At 64.3% G+C, this 18157-nt stretch overlaps 2 protein-coding genes across 6 annotated transcripts; both read right to left on the bottom strand.

Annotated features, from left to right (window-relative positions):
* Positions 1 to 393: 393 nt before the first annotated feature.
* On the bottom strand, positions 394 to 3424 carry SMIM1 (small integral membrane protein 1 (Vel blood group)). 5 transcript variants are annotated; one of them, XM_044236273.1, is made up of 5 exons: positions 3363 to 3424; positions 2934 to 3091; positions 2483 to 2555; positions 1245 to 1363; positions 394 to 968 (listed from the first exon to the last, which is right to left on the bottom strand). In XM_044236273.1, exons 4-5 carry the CDS (start codon positions 1352 to 1354, stop codon positions 842 to 844), a joined length of 237 nt encoding a protein of 78 aa, XP_044092208.1. In that variant the 5' UTR covers positions 1355 to 1363; positions 2483 to 2555; positions 2934 to 3091; positions 3363 to 3424; the 3' UTR covers positions 394 to 841. The 5 variants fall into 5 exon arrangements, with proteins under 5 accessions (XP_044092208.1, XP_044092205.1, XP_044092206.1 ...); XM_044236270.1 differs by having other exon boundaries at positions 2483 to 2624; positions 2954 to 3091; XM_044236271.1 differs by having other exon boundaries at positions 2954 to 3091.
* A 1124-nt stretch (positions 3425 to 4548) lies between these two features.
* CCDC27 (coiled-coil domain containing 27) lies at positions 4549 to 17927 on the bottom strand. The gene is made up of 12 exons (XM_044236269.1): positions 17739 to 17927; positions 17141 to 17276; positions 15914 to 16024; positions 15192 to 15349; positions 12761 to 12940; positions 11614 to 11697; positions 11183 to 11336; positions 10633 to 10763; positions 8599 to 8676; positions 8089 to 8301; positions 5985 to 6089; positions 4549 to 4674 (listed from the first exon to the last, which is right to left on the bottom strand). The coding sequence occupies exons 1-12, from the start codon at positions 17925 to 17927 to the stop codon at positions 4549 to 4551; spliced, it is 1665 nt and encodes a 554-aa protein (XP_044092204.1).
* Positions 17928 to 18157: the final 230 nt, after the last annotated feature.

Below are 18157 nucleotides of genomic sequence, written 5' to 3'. Positions count from 1 at the left end.
GAAGCACTCTGCTAAGGTGTTTCTGGCAAAGGTTTTTGGGGCCTGAGCTGTGAGCTTATAGTCTGTAGGTGGGGGTGAACAGAGGGCCCAGAAGGTACCTACTGGGAACAAGGCAGGGGGACTGGACTGAAGCCCTGAGCCGAGAGGCCTTGTCCGAGGCCAGTCAGGTGAGGCAGGAACAGGTCCTACCGGTGGCCAGTCCTCAGGCCTGCCCCCAGGGGCTCATGACCCACAAGAAGGTCCAGCCGGGCAGAGACACATTCCAAGACCCAGAGCCGAGAGGGAGGGAGGACAGGCCCTTCCCACAAGCTTCCCACTGTTGTCCCAGTGCTCTCTAGCTGGCCTCACGCCAGGCAGGCGCTGGGTCCCGGTGGAAGAGGCTGTCACCCATCCTTCATTCAACAGACTTTTAATGGCTGCCTTGGCAGGGAAGTGCCTTCCCATTGGATCTGCTCCCTCAAGAGGGACACCCCCGTTCACAGCATGGAAGACTGGACCGTGGGCCCCAGGCCCGCCCGGGGAGGACCTCTCCCTGCAGGGGCTGTGGGGGTGTGTCCTGCAGCCCCAGCTCCAGCGGGCCCCTCTCCCAGCCACGCGTGTCCCGGCCAGCCACGTGCCGCCAGGCATGTGCACCTGTGTGCCCACGTGCTGGCCAGTGACCACAGCATGGTGGGGGGCGGGGGGGAGGCGTCTGTCCAGAGAGAAGTAGTCTTCTATACACGAGGACTCTATATATGGGGTTCTTTGTACACAAAAGGGTGCTGGTATACAGGGGTCGGTCCGTCCAAGCCCACGTCCCCACGCACGGGCAGCCAGCCCCGAGCGTCCGTGCTGGGCGGCCTCATTTGCACTTGTGCACGTAGTAACCGGTGAGATAGCCGAGGATGAAGATGGCCCAGAAGACGGCCACTCCGCCCAGAACCTTCATGGCGATGCCCAGCTTGCCCGAGCACAGCTTCCGGGAGATCCTAGGGAGAGAAGCACCCACACATGAGCCCGTCCCCGAGTACACTGGGGGGCTAGGCTGGAAGGGAAAGGGCCCTAGGGCAGGGGGACCCCAAAGGAGGGTGGCCTGTGCACTCTGCCGACTCGGGAGACAGGAGGGACCCCAGCGAGGGAAGCCGCACGTGGAGGTGCAGGGCCCAGGCTGGCCGGGACCGCTGGGGCTGGGGTGGGGCGCCCTGCAGCACAGAAGCCACCAGAAGGGTCGAGGAGCCTCCTCCCGCCGGCCTGTGGGCCCTCACCGCTCCCAGCTCCAGGGCGCCTCTGCGCTGGACCCGGCCGCCACGTGGACCTCGTCCCGGCTGCGGTCATCCCACCTGCTGTACTGGACGCTGCTCTCCTGGGGCTGCATGCCGTAGGGCTACGGAAGGAGGAAGGAGGGGCAGGAGGCGGGCTGAGGCACTCACGGGCAGGGAGACCAAGGCAGGCGTGCCTTGATCCCGGTGAGCGCAGGGGCTGGGGCTCTGTGTGGGGCTGCGGTGAAGGCCAGGGTCTGTTGGGGGGGTTGTGGGCTGGCTCCCCCGCCCCATCTTCTCACCTGGCTTCCCAGGGGACCAGGACGCCAAGTGGTCCGGCCACTTGCTCAGGGTCACATGGGAGGAGGCCAAGGCAGAATTCCAACCCCGGGAGGCCGCAAACCCTTCCCACAGGAATGTTAGAGGCTGTCCCCACCCAGCCCAGTCCCAAGGGGGAGGAGAGGGGGCTCTGGCATAGCTGAGGCCGCCCTGGCCGAAACCATGGGTCCTTGACCTCCTAACTGCCTGCCTTCCCTCCCCATTCCTGACTGATAAGGCCCAGAGCGTCTCCAGAGGCTGGGAAGACCAGGCACGGGGCTGTGGCTGGTACGGGCCAGACCCTTCCCGGGAGGCCTGGAGCGTCCAGAGCACCGGCAGCTGTGTCCTGTGTCCTCCAGCCGGTCCCAGCCGGTCCCAGCCGGTCCCCCCTCCCCACTCCCTCAGGAAAAGCCAGAGCCTGTGGGCCTGGGCCTGCCAGGAGTGCAGGAGCTGGAGATGCAGGGGTCTCCCTGCTAGGGACCCCCTTCCACGGAACCCCGGAGAGAGGCTTAAAGGCACAGCAGGCCCACGAATGGCAAGAGGCTAACCCAGAAACTCACGAGATGGCAGTTCGTACCCTCCCGACGCGCTTCTGCGTCCACCCTTCCCCCATCCCAGGCCAGCGGGAGGAAGGAAGGGAGCTTGTCTCCGAACCACAAGACCTGCCTCTCAGGTTGTCTCAGCTCGGGGCACCTGCTTTGCCGTAGCCACTCAGATCAGGGGCTGTTCTCAGGCCCAAGGGAGGCCGCGTGTCTGCACAGTGTGGGCTGCGCTTCCCCAAGCGTGTGTGGGAAAGGGGCTCCAGGTCGACTCTGGGGCTGCCTACCTGACGTCCCCTCCTGCCGCCCATGGGCAGAGTCCCCATTCTGTCCCAGCAGCAATGTGCCACCCCAAATGACAGCCGGGGCCTAAGACAAGCTTCATACCTTGGCTCTTGCTTTCCCACGTCACCAGGAGGCCCGCAAAGGGCTGGAGTGCAGCGGAGCTCACAGTTTCTCACTTTGACCAAAAAAACAGCAGCCACTTTCCTCCTGCCCTCGCGCGATGGCCGGAGCTGCAGCAGCCACACTGCAACGCAGATACCCCTGCAGCACCAGCCCTCTCCCACTCTGGGCTTCTTGAGAAGAGTGAACCCCACCTGCTCAAGCCTGGGCTCCTGCGGCGGGCAGGGAAAGCACTCCCGCCTGATGGAGACTAGGTGGTGGCTCTGAAGCCACCTGGGCTGGACGGAGCCGCCAGAAGCTGGGGAGGTGCTCAGAGCAGGGATCCTGAGGGCCTGGCTCTCCAGCTCCCATCCCCGGGTACCAGGAGACACCCAAGCTGGGCACCCTCTGGGGCTACCACCGCATACCTCAGACCCCTTCTCCCCCAAAGCACCTGAGGCGCCCACAGCTTACGAAGGGAGAGTCCTGGCGTGGGGGCCCGGACTCCGGCGCCCAGGAAGGCGGTCATGCGGTCAGAGCCCGGCCAGTGGACCTCGCCCGCCTCCTCCCAGGCCTCAGGTCAAGGTCCGACGTGCAGCGGATCCCCGAGGCCTCAAAAGAAACAAACAAACAAAAAAAAAACCACGAAACAAAATGAAGAAAAGGTGAAGGGGAGCGGCCCTGCGAGCAGCGGGAGGGGAAGCGGGCGCCGGGGTGTCCCCGCTGCCAGCAGGAGCCGGCGGACATTTCCCGCACGTGGCCTCCCCGCCGGGTCAGCGCTACGAGCCCCCCACCCCCGCCCACCCCGCAGCTCCGGGACTCCCGGGAGGCCCCTCGCACGGCAGGGAGGCCGCGGCAGGCCCACCTCCTCCGCCAGCCTCACCACGAAGCTGCCCCTGACGCGCGCTCCACCGCTCTAGGTCCCCCGCGCGGCGCAGACGTGTCCCGGAGGGAGGGGCGGGGCGGCCGGGGGCGGGGCGGCCGGGGGCGGGGCGGCCGGGGGCGGGGCGGCCGGGGGCGGGGCGGCCGGGGGCGGGGCGGCCGGGGGCGGGGCGGCCGGGGGCGGGGCGGCCGGGGGCGGGGCGGCGGCGAAGACCGCACTGGGCGCCCACCCGAGGCCCTAGGTGTTCAGAGGGCGCGGCGGGAGGGCGCGCGTGCTGCCGGGGGAAAGGCTGTAGGGGCTGCAGGGGAGAGGCAGGGCTGCGGGGGAGCGGGGACCACGAGGGAGAGGGTGCCGCGGGGGCGAGGGGTAGGCAGAGGAGGGGGGGCCCCCGTGGGCTGGGGTCTGCAGGGGAGGGGGCTGCCCGGGCAGCAGGGCCCTCGGGGGTCCCAGGGGTGAGGGGGCCGGGCCACCCCCAGACCGCGCGGGTGCCGGGCACTGGTGCAGAAGCGGGCCCTGGAGCCTCCCGGCTCTGCTCCGACCGACGAGGCGGCCCAGCCCGGCGCCCCCGGGGAGCCTGCGCGGGGGTCCCCGCTGTTCCTCGGCTCCCGCACTGGGCCCGCGGCGAGCGCGAAGCAGGAAAGGCCGGCTGCATGCACAGGCGGGCAGAGGTGGGGGCCGAGACCAGCCGCCCCGCTCGGGTGCCTGTGTTCAGCGCGTCGCAGGGCCGCGAACCTGCGAGGTGCGAGACGCAAACCCGGCGAACGCGCAGATCAGGGTGCGTGGCCTCCTAGAGCTTTCACTCCCGCAGCAGTGACGGGAACAGGAGTCCAAAACGGCCGCCACCGTCTTCCAAACTGGTCCAAGCCGTTCCCCAGCCAGGGGAGCCCCCACCTCATGGGTTTGTGCAGCAGAGGGAGGGAAAGAGCGGATGGGCACCGAGTCTCAGGCCTCCCAAGCCTGAGGTCTCGGGGGTGGGCCCTGGCTCAGTGTGGGGGTCTCCCAGGAAGGGGGGCAGTGTGTTTGTCCCCCAGGCCCCCATGAGTCCCCAGAGAAGGAAGAGCTGAGTCCATGGCCAAGGACAGAGTTTAATTCTAAAGCGAAAAGGCCAGGCCACACAGGGGTGGCCCTGAGCTGGGTCCCCACGTCCGCTGGGCGGGCAGGCAGCGTCTGGGGGCCCGGGCTGCATCTACTTGGAGGTGGTCTTCTTGGACTTGTTCAGGGAGGACAGGGCCTCTGTCTGCTGCAGGGGAGGCACTCTGACGCCTTTCTGTTTGAGCTGATTGTAGTAGTCGGCCCTCTCAGAGATGATCCTCTGTAACAGAGCCGAGGCCAAGGCTGCAGGGACCCTGCCTCTCCCCCCACGAGGGCGGCCGGCCCGCAGCAATGGTGTGCACGGACCGTGGCTCTGTTCTCCAGCGGGGAGAGCTCTGGTCTGTAGTGTTTGCTAACTTCTGGGCTGGAAACACCCGCACCGGCACTGAGCCCACGCCCGAGATGAAGCCACAGAATTCGGAGTTGGGAAGGGATGGCTGCCACAGGCGGGCAGGAGTCCCCTCTCCCCTGAAGCAGCGCCAGCTCCACTTACGTCCTCCAGAATGTGGAGCCACCCAGACCAAGAGACCTCAGAGGCCATCGAGTCTGTCCCGCACACAGGGAGATGGCCGGCCCCTCCCTCACCTCTCCTGCTTTGGCGCATCACTGTTCGGTGTCCAGCAGAGGAAAGGGCTTCTTTCCTGGCTACTGGGGGCTCCTGATGACTCCTCCCGTCCCTCGCTCCTTCCCTCGCTCCACACCAAGCAACAGGAGCCGGGGGGCACAGGCCTCTCCCCAGGCCGTCTTGCAGGTCCCCCCACCAGGCTGTCGCTACCCTACAGGGCCCCACCCCACGACACAGAGGAAGGAAATCAGGGCTCGGGGAAATGTGGGTGCTGGAAGGTCATAGGCACCTGCTGAGGCACAGGCCGTGCCATGGGAGGCTCGGAGCGTGGGGACAGAAGCGGCCCCTAAGGAGAATCCACGGGGCCCTGCGAAGAGCACGTGACAGTCGGGGGCTCTTCTCCCAGATCCCCGCCCCCAACGCCGTGCCCAGAAGGCAGACAGGCTCTCTCCCATGTGCAGAGGGCGGCTCTAGGGCTCAGCGAACCCAAGAGGCAGCCCACCGCTTGTCAGCCGAGGCCCACGGACGTGGGGGGCTTGCTCCTGCCAGCCCCAAAGCCTGCACTGTTTCTCCTAACGCCCTCCCGCTGTGAGGCCTGTGCTTGGGGTCAGCGAGATGACAGCCTGAACCAAGGCCAGGGAGGGGGGCCATGGCCGGGTCCTGCTGAGGTCCTAAGAAGCACCCCCCAAAGAGGACAGAAGCTGGTGGGGGGGTGCTCCTGCTGCTGGCGAATCTCCAGGACCTCAGCAGCTTGGCCCCGTCCCCACTGCACCCGGGAGCTGAATGCTGAGAGCAGCCCAGCCTCACCAGAGGGAGATCTGGTCAAGGATGATCCCGGGGTACACAGGGAATGGTGACACAGCCAGGACAAGAATGGGGATCCCCTCAGTCCCCAGCCACAGATCAGCAAGGGGCACCTTGGAGACAGCCTCAGGGACCAGGAGGCAGCCCAGTGCTGGGGATACCTGCAAAGCTTCTAGAATGTCATTGTCAGAGATCTCAGTAGCAAAAGACTTGGCCCCGGAGGTGCTGAAGGTGGCCTGGATGATCTTGTTTCTCAGTCTCTCAAGCTGTGAGCAAAGGCAAGGGGGGAGCCAGTCACGCCCACCCCTGAGGGAAGCTTTCCAGATGGTAGATCTTCACAGCTTTAGGAAATGGAAGTGTTTGGAGAGGCCACAGGTCCGCCAGTGAGCTAGAAGGTGCCCGATCAAAACCCAGACCCAGGGCACTGGGCACTCGGCCTTTAAGACTTTCTACTACCTTTTTTTTTTTTCATTGAAGAAGTAAACCTGTACAAAAAAAAGAAAAAAACAGTACAAGGTCTCCAAAGCGTCCCCAGGCCATCCTGTCCCCAAGGGCACTGGCATGGCCCCTCCTGCCCTGGGGGGAGACTCTGTGATGCCCCCGGGGAACACCCTGCCCGCGGATGAGCCCCTCACTGTTAGCAGCGAAGGGAACACCAGGCCCTCCGTTGTCCCTCCTGTTGCCCTCCCACTGTCCTCCAAGCCCTTCCTCCTGCTCTCGGGAGGGTGAGGCAGTTTGCGCTTGGGGTCAGTGAAAGAACCCTGTTTGCATTAGGCAGCCAGGAGCCAGGCGGTAACCAGGCGTTAACTAGGATGGAGGTAAAGCTGTCTAGTCTTGCGGCCGACAGCATTGTCATGCGAGTGCTGTGTCCCAGCCCACCTCCTCCAATCTGTACCCCAGAAGCACTCAGACGGGTCCCCCAAGTTCCTCGTGAACAGAAGCCCTGACAATGCAGAAGTGCCACATGGGAGCCAGCCTCCAGGGAGCCTGCCCCACCTCCATAGGGCTGAAGGCGGGTCCACTTTGCCCCAGGACAGCGTTGAAGTGACAGAGGGCATGTTAGGAGCCCCTGGATCTTGGGTGGGAGGGGGCTTCCTTTCTTTCCAATGTGGATTGAGGCTAGCTCTGAGCTCTTCCCTATGGGGTGTAGGGGTTACCAAGCGAATGGGGGCCTTGCCCCCTGTACTGGGAGGTGACTTCTGCTGGGCAGGGGTGATCGTCACCTGGGTGTCCAGCCACAGTGCCCCACGGCCCGGGCTGTCTCAGGCGTTACTCATGGGTCACGGCATGGCACTGTTCCCTGCAGACCCCAGACCTGCCCCATAAACTTTCTCAACACGGCATTCCAAGCACTACCAGACTCCAGGGAGAACCAGAGGGGGCCACCACGACTCACCCACACTCTGGCAGGGGGACCACCGGATGATCCCAAACAGTTTTAGGAGAGCGAGGGTGCCCTGGGTGATGCTGCCAAGCTACGCACCGGGAGGCTGGCCCCTGCGGGAGTGGGGGCAATCACGCCCGCCACAGCAGGCACTGGAGGGCGGGGTGTCCCTGCGAAAAGGACTTTCTCTTTTCTGGTTTTTGGATTCTGGATCGGGTCGGCTCTTGGCTGATTTCCTTCCGGCCCGACGGCCCTGCGCCTCTGTCGGTGCCTCTGCTGGCCTGCAGCATGGGCGCTCTGACACGGGGTGGGGCTCTCCGCACCCCAGCTGCACCCCCGCGCAGTTCGAGGGGGCTGGAGGGTTCCTCGCCCCTCCAGCTGCAGGCTTTTGTGTGAGCAGCGAGGACGCTACGAACACCGGCTTCCCCGCACCGTCCGACGGGTCGGGAAGCTTCCCGGAGCCGCCCGGAGCCGCGCCGGACCCACGCGCGCTCCCCGAGGACGACAAATAGACGGCGTTGCCCCGCGCGCCCGTCCCGGAGCGCTCCTTCCAGGCCGGCTACCCCAACCCTCGTGCCCCTCACGGCGCAAGCCGGACGCGGTCCGCCCGGCCTCGGGACCCCCTCCCGCCACCCCGCAAGCTGTGCGAGCCCCAGCACCCCTTCGCGCTCCCTGCCAGAGTTCCCGGAGCGCCTCCCCTCTGCGGGGGCGGGGCTAGGAGGAGGAGCGCGCCGAGGCCCCGCCCTCCCCGCGCACGGCCCCGCCCACCCGGCGCGCGGTGGCCTCCCGCGGGGCGGGGCGGGGCGGAGGGGCGGAGGGGCGGAGGGGCGGGGCGGGGCGGAGGGGCGGAGGGGCGGGCGGGGCGGAGGGGCGGGGCCTACCCGGGACTGGGCGCTCTCCAGGGCCACGCGCGCCTGCTGTTCCGCCTGCTGGATCAGTTCGTTCTTGCTCAGCATCTCCTCCTGCAGCCACTTCCGTCTCTGCAGGTGGTTCTGGTTCTGGCTCACCTGCGCCTGCAGCTGGCTGACCTTGGCGTCGTACTCCGCGATGGCGCGCTCCTGCTTGTCCAGTTGGCTCTGCAGCTCCGACACTTGCTGCAGGGAGCCGGGGAGGGCAAGGGAGTTGGCCCCTCGGCCCAAACGGGTCGCCTGCGTCCCCGCCCGCCCCTCCCGAGAAAAGGCAGCCGACGTTCACGGACCCCCGGTCGGTCTGGAGCCAGCGACGGCGGAGGGGCTGCGGGAGCGCGCGCTTCCCGGCCCGGGGGGCTGCCGCAGCCGGGGCCCGACTCACTGCCAAGGGCTTTCCCACTCGTCTTGCCGGCGCCGTCAGGACTGACGGCCAGAACAGCGACCGGGCTGTTCAACCACACCTGGCGGCCACCTGGCGGTCACCTGGCAGAGAAGAAGGTTGTCCTTCTCGATGATGCCCGTCATCTCTTTGAGCTTCTTGTCTTCCCTGAGGTTGGAGAACTGGAAGGCAGACGGGGCGGGGGGGGGGGGGGTGGGTTGGTTCAGGGGACTTGGGCGCAGGGGGGGACAGATGGAACGCTTGAGCCTCAGCAGAAGAGGGGAAGACAGCAAACACGTGGAGAGCTGGAGAGCAGGGCCTGAAAGGCCAGATCGTCAGCCAGCAGGGGCGGGAGTCGAAAACAAGCCCAGCTCACTCTTCTGGTCCCTAAATCTCAGAAAACCCGGTGCTTCTGGATCTGGAGCCTAATGTGGGGAGGATTGGTGGGACTTTTCCACAAACCGAGAGCTGCAGACCGGTCCCTGCCCTCAGACGGCCGGGAGCCTGCACCATGGTCACGTATCAGGAGGCTGGATGTCGGGGGCACAGCAGAGGGTCTCCGGCTGCGGAGGTGCCAGGCTCAGGGGAGGGTGGACCCCCCAGGCTCCAGAGGGTGGATGCGGGTGCCAAATGTGGACGCCCATGCTGTCTTCCCGTTTTGGCTCCCAGAACACCAGTAGCTAGGCCTTCTCATTCTAGGCAAGAAATTTCTAGGTTCCCAGAAGAACTAACAAGATGACCTTCAAACGCTCGACCCACACGTGCCCATGCATGTGAAGCATAAACTTACTACCACGTGCTCAGAGACCCCACTCAGCTCTGGCACGAGTGAGGCTCATGCCAAGACAGGGACGCAGGGCAATTGCAGGGGATTACAAAGGTTGGGGAGGTTGAGCCCAGCTATGGTGAGTGTTCCGTAAGGGACAGACAAGATACTGAATCGTGAAATGAAAGAAGAAAGGACGTTCAGAGAACAAGGGAGAGCTCAGAAGCCATCCGTGGGAGAAAGCAGAGCACAGGAGCTGACTGGGTAAAGTGCTGGGAACGTGGGCAGTAGAGCAGATGACCCGGAGATGGGGAGCAGAAGGGAGCAGGCAGCAAGAGGAGGTGGTACAGGGGCCCGGGGACTCCAGGAGGAGGGTTCAAGAAACAAGACAGAGGGAAGAAAAAACAAAATAAACAATGTAAACTTCCAGAGCGGAGTTTCAGAACACCTGGGACAAAGACAGAGCCCCGCGGTTTTCTGTAGAGGCAGCAGCGGACCCAGACCGCAATCCCAGGCAAGCCAGAGTTGGGAACGTGCAGGGCTTCCCCCGGCAGCCCCTGCTGCAAGGGCGCACGGGCCGTGCCTTACTGCGGATGCAAAGTGCTCTCCCAGCTGCGGTTTGGTATCCCGCCAAATTTATTGATGTGTACAGTAAGGACATTAGCAGAATAGGTGCCCCCCAGATTTACACACAATCATTCTTTCATCAGAAGACTTCTGCAGGATGCGCTCCAGTGAAAACACAGGAGTAGATCAGAAAAGAAAAGAAACCTTAATCCTCTTCGGCAAAACCCGTATCTGAGTCCCAGATGGGCATGAGCTGCTGACAGCCATACCCCGAGCCCCCCATCGTGGTGGGACGGCACTGGCGGGAGGCTGACCTCCTTGTGCTGGGGGGCCCAGGAGGGGGAGTGAAGAGGGAAGCACTAGACCATGCGAGGATGGAGAAAATTCCAGGATGGACATTAGAAGCATGCCATCTGGAGACCTGCAAAGGGATTCCTAAGGAAGAATTGAGAGCAGTTGGCCCCGGGGCTGGGCACACGAGAGGGCCAGGATGGGACACGCCCCTGTTGGATGAGAAACCTGTGAGATTATTTCATTTTTTAGACTGTGCTCATGAATAACTTCGATAAAACGAAACGCTTAGCACAGGCGGGGCTCGGGGGACCGGCATGTGCTTAACCCCGGGACCTGAGCATGTGGGGATGCTGGTGAGATGGCCAGGAGCCAAGCAGGCCAGGGAGGACAGTGCGGGCCAGTGGGCAGTGCAGGGCCAGGGGGTGTGTGTGACCCAGGACGGGCCGTCCCGGCTCAGGATGGCGGGGGTGGGTGGGGCTGCTGGTGCCCACTGCGTAACGGGCACGGCCACCTTGTCGGACATGGCTTGTAACTGTTCCTTCCGCTCCCGGAGCTCCTTCCGCAGGGTCTCGTTCTCCGTGCTCAACGTCTGCAGTTGGGCTTCCTGGAAATCCACTTGGCGTTGTAAAGATGCGATGGCCCCTGCGTGAGGCGTGGGGGGGAGGAGAGAGAGGGCCGGGGGCTGGGACGCCGAGACAGATGGGCTCCGTGGCCCCAGGCTGAGGACGGCTGCCTCCTGCCTGTGTCCCTCAGTCCCCTGGGCCTCCCTCCCTCCGGGGGCCCCCGGGCCCCCAGCGCCCCACCTGTTGCGAGCGAGTATCTGGTCCTGGTGATCTCCAGGTCTGCCTGGAACTCCTGGATCACCTGCTCGTACCCCTCCAGCTGGGCTATCAGCTCCTGCTCAAAAGCCTCCTCCAGGGAGCGGGAGCTCCGCCTGCACTGGTCCTCCTCCTCCTCCTCCTCCTTCTCCTCCAGCTCCAGCTCCACCTCCTCCTCCACCTCCTCCACCTCCTCCACCTCCTCCACCTCCTCCTCCTCCTCCAGCTGCTCCTGCTCCTCACCCCCCTCCTTGGGTGCAGCCCCCTTCCTGCCTGCTGGGCCCTTCCCTTCCTCGTCCTCCGCAGCCTCTGCCTCCGCGCCTGCAGCCTCTTCCTCTTGGCCGCCAATGTTGTCCAGGTCCTTGCCAAGGCAGATCAGGGCAGACTCCTCCTGACACTGGGAGAGGGAGGGGGTCCTGGGCAGGAGTGCAGGGGCAAGGGAGCACACCGCCCACTACCTCGACAGTCTCTGGAGACCACCACTGCCCAGCCTCCCTGGGGCAGGAGGGCTGGAGTCCCTTTTCTGGGAGCTGCCCCGCCACCCTGCATCTGGTTCCCGCAGGCGTGGTTGAGGCCGATGTTCGGAGCTGCAGGGAGCACACCAGCATTGCGCAGCAGCCCCGGACAGCTAGCCCGGGGCCCGCCTGCCCGCCCAGGGTCCGGCCCGCCCGCACCTGCCTCCAGTGCTGCAGCAACTCCTCGTCTCTGAAGAAGGTCTTCAGGATGCTCAGCCTCCCAGCAGGCTTTGGCACAGGGTCCTGGAAGAGTCCGCATGAGCCCCAGGGTTCCGAAGTGCGCCCTCAGCTCCCCCAGGTGACCTGCTGAGACCTGTCCTTTTGCAAGGAGACAGTAGCCTCTCCACATTGCCGGGGAGAGGGGGACCCGGTGTCTTCCTCCCAAGGGCACTGTCTTGGTGAGAAAGTGGGTGTTGACCTACAGATGGGCCCTGCCGGGGGGATGGTGACCAGCCAAGGGACAGCCCTGGGAACAGTGTGGTTTCTGGCTCCCCTGGATCAGCCCGAGAGAACGGCCTTGCAGCAGTGGGCAGCCCTGCTTTGATCCAAGAGTGGAGGGCCAGCCTGATATGCCCCCGCTGCCTGTCCCTGCAGGCCCAGTGTGGGCTTACGCCTCTCTAACAGCCCCCAGAGGCCCGGGAACAGTGAAGGCAAGTGATGCTCCCAGGCCTCTTCAAACGCCTGCTACCTCTGCCTCCCCCCGCATATGATGCCATCCGTGTGTGTGGCAGCTTTCTCGGGTGGCATCTTGGGGATTATGTGGTGATCTGAGGCCCCACCCCACCTCATGCGTGCCCCTGGCCTAATGCCCGGGTGTACCCCCAGGTATGAAGGAAATCAGGTTTTTAGAAAGACCAGGTGACCGACTGCCCCCCACCCCCAGCCCCAGCCCAGGATCTGCCTCATTCAGTCCTCTGCCCAGACCTGCGGAGGGGCAGCTCCCCGCTCCCTGCTTTATAGGCAAGGACCCTGAGCACCCGGCAGCCAGAACAGATGGGGTGAATCCGGGCCACCATGCCCACGGGGACCATGGCTAAGCCGGGGCTGGAGGCTTCAGCTGCTGGGGGCCTTTCGACCTCCAGGATCTCAGAGGGGCCGGCCCTCATCTTACAGGTGAGGAAAGTGAGCCCAGAGAGCCACATGACCTGTCCCAGGTGTGAGAGCAAGCTGGCAGCCTAGCACAGGGGTCTGAGCTCCCGTGAGGACATGGCAATCTTCCAGGATGATGGGGCCTTAGCCAGGGCCCTGCGGCCACCAGGACCTTCAGGTGATTGGAAGCAGAGCCTGCGGCTCGGCCCCTACTCACCTTCACGCACTGGCACACAAAAGTCTCCTGGCCTTTGCTTTTCAGGAGGCACTTCAGCTGCCTCTTCAAGTCCTCCCTCTCCTCCTGGAGGGCCAGGACCTCCTCCTCTTTCTTCCGCAGCCGCAGCTCCAGCTCGGACAGGCGCTTCACCTCCTCCCCCAGCGACAGCAGGCAGTGATCCTGGGCACAAAAGCATGGGCAGCCCTGGATGCCGCACGGGCTCCCCCGACCCCCCCTGCCCTCTCTGGGCACCGGCACAGCCACATCTCCAAGCCCACAAAGAGCTGACATCCCAGCCACTCCTGCCCACAGGCAGGGCCCAAATCCTTGCTGGGAGAGGCTCGAGCCACCTCCCTTTCAGGCCTGGGCCTGACCAGCCCCCAGTCGCAGTGGGGGACACCGTTCTTCCCTTCTTCCGCTCGGCCCCGCACCGAGCCGGCAGCAGCCTCCAAGAACCACCTCCTGGGGCGGGTCGGGGAGCCAGACCCTCCTCCCCTCCCCCTTCTAATCTCATAATCTCAGCAGTGGAGACGGGGTATGACGTGTTTGGAGACAAGGACTAGCCATCGGCACTTTGAACAGAGAGCACAGAAAAGGAAGACCCTGGGGCCGGCGGTGGACCCCACACCGTCCCAGGAGGGAAAGGAAAGGAACTCAGAACTCCTCCAGATATCTGGGATTGAAGTGCTAGGCTCCTGTGAGGCCCGTGCATCCAAGAACCAGAAGGCACAGAGGAAGTGAGAAAATGGCTCAAACAGAACGATACTGAACATGATCAAGATTCAACTCCACAACTTCAAGATATCAACGCCAAGTATTGAGACTGAGCTGCGGTGAGGACAGACTCACAGCCGCCCACGCGTGGGCCAGGGCAGGCAAGGAGACCACGCCTGGGCATCCACCGGAGGGATCCGGGAAAGGGCTGCGGGCTATGGCGGAAGGGAGGGGGCAACAAGGCCGGGAGCGCAGAGGCCCAGGCGGAGGCGGGAGGGGGAAGGGGCAGGTGTGGCCGGACCGCGGGGATCTCACGGGTGCACGGGATTATGTACACGATTTAGCTAAAATAGCTTGGCAGAAAGCACACTCCTTCCCCCGGGGCCATGGTGATCCAGACCCATGCACCTGCCTCGCAGCGGAGACAGAAGGCTGCCGGAAAGGGAAGGCTCGTGTCCCCCCGGGGCCGCTGAGTGGGCATTGTCCCAGCGGGTCGCTGTGGGTGGTTGTCTTGCCTCCAGGGGAGACGCGCTACCTCTGCCGGCTCAGACCAGGTGGAGACGAGAGAAAGAGAACCCTAAGGACAGCTTCCAAGCTCCTGGAGGCAGCCAAGCCTGAAGCCCCTCCCGTGGCCCCCTCCCACGAGGGAGCGTTCTCCTTCCCGCGGTTTGCCAAGAACTTCGGTCGACATAGACCTGCGTGTCTCCGCTTCACTCTAGCCTCGGGCTTTCCCGAAAGCTGTCCCAGGATACGGCACTTCTGATCGCTTCTCGGCCTTTTGGCTAAGATCAAGTGTAGGATACGGCACTTCTGAAACGGCGACGTCTGTCAGAAAATGCAGAGCGTCGGGAGTAAAGGTGACATGAAGGCCCGCGGAGCCGCGCCTGGGCGTCCGCACCCACCAGCGGCCCCACACGGCGCGGGGCTCGCTTGCGCCCCCTGTCGTTGTCTCCCCTGCCCCCTGCAGCCAGGAGCGGGTCTGAAGAGACCATCGGGCACAGGCTCGGGCGAATCCATCTGAAAGTTTACACGAAGCAGACGCATTCCTTGAAAAACATGGAAGCAGGAGGGAGAAGGAAGCCGGAGTCTCTTCCCAGGAAGCGAATCTGAGTCGGCAGCCCCGGCCCGTGGGGGCTGTCCCGGCCATGGGGCCTCGGAGCCGGATGCCTCCCCTCACGCAGACTCTGCCAGAGAACACAGCAGGAAGGAGACGGCGCCTCCGCACGCCCACGTCTTGACGGCTCCCTTTAAGGCCACAGTGACTCTGACGCCGGAGGCCCACGAGGGAATGACGGGACCGGCGGGCCGGGCTGTCGCCAACAGTGACGCCGAGTGTGACATCACGGCCGGTGACCTCGCAGGCGGGCCTCTGCTCACGGAGCCGATCACTACTGTTTCCAAGAATATATCCTCTTCAGTGGAAAAGGTGGGTCAGAGGTATGGATGGTGACGTCATGAGACGTGCGGCCCCAGCTCGCCGGCGGGGACAAGACCCTGTCGGCTCGGCCCGCCAGAAGGCCCGAAGGTCTGGAAAAGAGCCGAGTCCTGGGAGCCTAAGGAGGGTCCTGGGGGTCCTTTTTGGCTGCGTCTGGGGACCTGCTTGGACAGCTAAGCAGACACCCGAACAAGAGGGCTGGCCGGGCCTCCTCTCAAGCCGGACACGCGCGGGGGCACCAGGGTCGCGCTGCCGCTCAGGGCTCTGCACCCGCGGCCGTACCTTCTCGTGGATGACCGAGATGTACCAGGGTAGCCGCTTCTTCGGGTAACTCCGCGCCAGGACCGGGCTGCTGGGCACCGGGCTCATGGTCTGGGATTCGCTCCTCTTCCGCAAGTAGTTGAACTCACAGGCACTCTTACTAAAGGGAAGGAGGTGCCCTGTGGAGAAGTCACGGGCGTCAGACTCTTTGCGGGCTGAGCTGCCCTGGGGCCTTCCACGGGGGTGTCCTCCTCGCAAGACCCCGCAGGGAAACCCTTCACTGCCCAGCTGGGCTCCTCCACGCCTCCTCCTGCTGGCCGTCTACGTCCGTCCCTCCCCATCTGTCCCTGTGTGTCGGAGAAATGGAGGGAGATGGTCAAAACAGCCCTTGGAGACCCCCAGAGGGTGGGAGCCAGGACACCAGGGGTCACGCTCATGGCCTGGACATTTGTGTGGGGTTTCCTCGCATTCAGACCTCTGTGTGCCGAGATCATCTTTGGATAGACCGAAGCAAGCCCATTTGTGTGTGGGAGCAGCACATTGTACTCATGGAGGGACGCATCCTCTGTAAGGGCCGTAGGGTCGGGCAGGGGGTCCTGGGAAGGGAGTCCCATGCGGCCATGATCAGGGAGCCCCGGGGGGAGCAGCGGCCCTAGCAGGTGCAGGCCGAGGCCTCAGAGCTTGTGTGCCACGGAGAGGACCCGGGGCCATGCTCATCCCGGCGCAGCAGGCCCTGCCCTCACCGTCCACCGTCGTGTCCGAGGCCCGCTGGCTGCAGGACGGGTCCTGGGTCACCTTCCAGGAATCAGAGCCCGTGCACAACTCCTCAGCCACCTGGGCCGAGGTGGCTGAGCCTGCAGAGGGTTAGAAACACCTGCTGAGGACAGCGAAGGCCACATCTTCCCGAGAACTCCCGGGCAGGGACGACGATTTCCTTTCTTTTTAAACTTCAAGTGGGGTTGAAGGTGACTTTTCTCGGTGGATGTATGGGATTGAACCCTGCGACTAAGTGCAACCACGGCTCCGTCGTCCTGCCTGCGACTAAGTGCAACCACGGCTCCGTCGTCCTGCCTGCCATTTCTGTGCCCACCGGGAACAGCCCAGGTGCAACTTAATCTCTGCAAACTCGTGGTCCTCCTGAAAGGTCCTGGAAGAGCCCGAGTTCCCTTCTGAAACATGACTCAGCCTCAAAGTCTCCAAAAGGCCCTTCTACCCAGAGGGGCAGACCCCATCTCTCCCCAGCCATCAGGAATCACGCCAGTGGCGGGGGCCCCATGGACTGCGTGTAAGACACAATGTGGCCCCTCGGCCCACCCCAGCGCTGCCAGAATTCATGGACTGGGAATGCTGGCTGCTCTCTGAAGTTCCAGCCCTGAGAAAGGGGAGCTCAGGGCCTGCAGGGGTCAGGGCTCCTGCTTCTGACATGAACAAGGCCCCCCATCGCTAGCCACAGGCGCTAAGCCTCCATGTCCCTGTCTCTGAGGACAAGGCCATGTGTGGGGATGTGGACCAGTGCAGGCCCAGGCACTGGGAGGTGTGGGGGCACTGCCCGGCCTGGCCACTGTCCCCTGTGACCTCTGAGTGCCTGGCTGCTCTCTCAAAGCCTCCTGCTCTCCCAGGTCAGAACGACGTGAGGTCACCCCAGACGGTGGCTGGGCCCCTTACCGGGGTTTGTTCCTATCTTTGGTCTCATGACCTCTTTCCTGCAGCTTCTAGAATTTTGAAGCTTCTCCCTCTCCCCTGCTCCCAATCCTACTGAGTCTGGTGAGTGAGACGAGAGGAGAGCAAGAGGCTTTTCCTTCCCCTAGCCCTGCCTCAGCCGTGGGCGCTACGGCCGCTGCTTCTGCGCGCACAGGGAGTTCCCACCACGGGCCGCGGCTCTGGCTGACCAGGGTCGGGAAGGTCATCCCGCTCCTCCTGGGAGGGAGGTCGTTTCCACGGGCGGGGGCCCCCTCGTGGGCGGCTCTCACCATAATGCGACATGGACGTGGCCTTGGTGCTGAACTGAGGGCAGCCAGGGCGCTCGAGAAATGCCTTTCTCAGCTCATCCAGTTTGGCCGTGAAGCTGGTGTCCTCGGGGCTCGGGGCTTGCTTGTACTCGCCCTGCTGGAGTGGGGACAGCAAGACCCTGGAAGCCATGTGCACCAACCACAGCCCTCTGCCCCCGTCCCCAGGAACCGCAGACTTCAGGATAGGCACACGCTCCCACTGGAGAAACTGCCGGCATCCATCTGGGGCCCGACTCTCTTGTCTGCCTGAGCCCGCGGTGGATTCGGGAGCCGGCCGGCTGTTCTGTCCCATCCTCCTCCTCTCTTCCCCCTACTTCGCTTTTTTTCGAGCCGCCCCACCCCCGAAGGCTTAGGGCAGAAGGCCACCTTCTCTCCCAGGCTTCCGGGCTGCCAGTTCTTTGCACGGCCGGAATCAGCCCATCTTCGTCCATCATCAAAGCCTACTCGGAAAACTGTGTGAGGCGCCCAGGCCCTGAGGTTTTCCGTCAAGGGCGGGAAGCAGGCCAGCCCCGCATTAGCTGCGCCGTGGCCCGGCTGTCGCCCTTCCCAGACCCCGCACCTTCTTCCTGTAGAAGCGGCTGATGGCCTGAGCCGACTTGCTGAGGGACTGCTGTCTCCGGCGGAGCTTCCACTCCGGGACCAGGTTGTCCCGGCTCGCCATGCACTGGAGCAGCATCAGGCCCTTCTCCATCAGGTTGGGCACCGTGCTCTGCTTCTCGGGAGGGCTGGCTCTGCCGACCGGCAACATCCTTGGGGCAGGGCGGGAGGACCGGGGGGTGCCCTGCACGGACAGCCCCGTGCGCCTCTCTGCCTACAACAAGGTGTCGAGGGGAGCAGGGGCTTGAGGGTGGACCCGCTGCCAGGCACAGCCCTGGACACGACCAACTTTGGAAGCTCTACGTCCTGTGGGATCCTGGGAGCGCGTGTGGCATCACAGATGTCTCCATAGCAACCACGCGGGTCATCCGTCTTAACTGG

The sequence above is a fragment of the Neovison vison genome, chromosome 2 (assembly GCF_020171115.1).
Source record: "Neovison vison isolate M4711 chromosome 2, ASM_NN_V1, whole genome shotgun sequence".
Lineage (NCBI taxonomy): Eukaryota > Metazoa > Chordata > Mammalia > Carnivora > Mustelidae > Neogale > Neogale vison.
The sequence above is the reverse complement of the archived record's forward strand: the minus strand, read 5'-3'. Positions and strand labels throughout refer to the sequence as shown.

What these genes read in the sequence shown, in the direction of transcription:
- SMIM1 (XM_044236273.1), bottom strand. Translation starts at nt 1,354, where the DNA reads ATGCAGCCCCAGGAGAGCAGCGTCCAGTACAGCAGGTGGGATGACCGC. An exon ending in GCGCCCTGGAGCTGGGAGCG is followed by an intron (nt 969 to 1,244) that starts GTGAGGGCCCAC and finishes TTCTCTCCCTAG; the next exon opens with GATCTCCCGGAAGCTGTGCT.
- CCDC27 (XM_044236269.1), bottom strand. Translation starts at nt 17,927, where the DNA reads ATGTTGCCGGTCGGCAGAGCCAGCCCTCCCGAGAAGCAGAGCACGGTG. An exon ending in GGCTGCACCCAAGGAGGGGG is followed by an intron (nt 10,764 to 11,182) that starts GTGAGGAGCAGG and finishes CGCCTCACGCAG; the next exon opens with GGGCCATCGCATCTTTACAA. An exon ending in TACAAGCCATGTCCGACAAG is followed by an intron (nt 8,677 to 10,632) that starts GTGGCCGTGCCC and finishes TCTGCCTTCCAG; the next exon opens with TTCTCCAACCTCAGGGAAGA.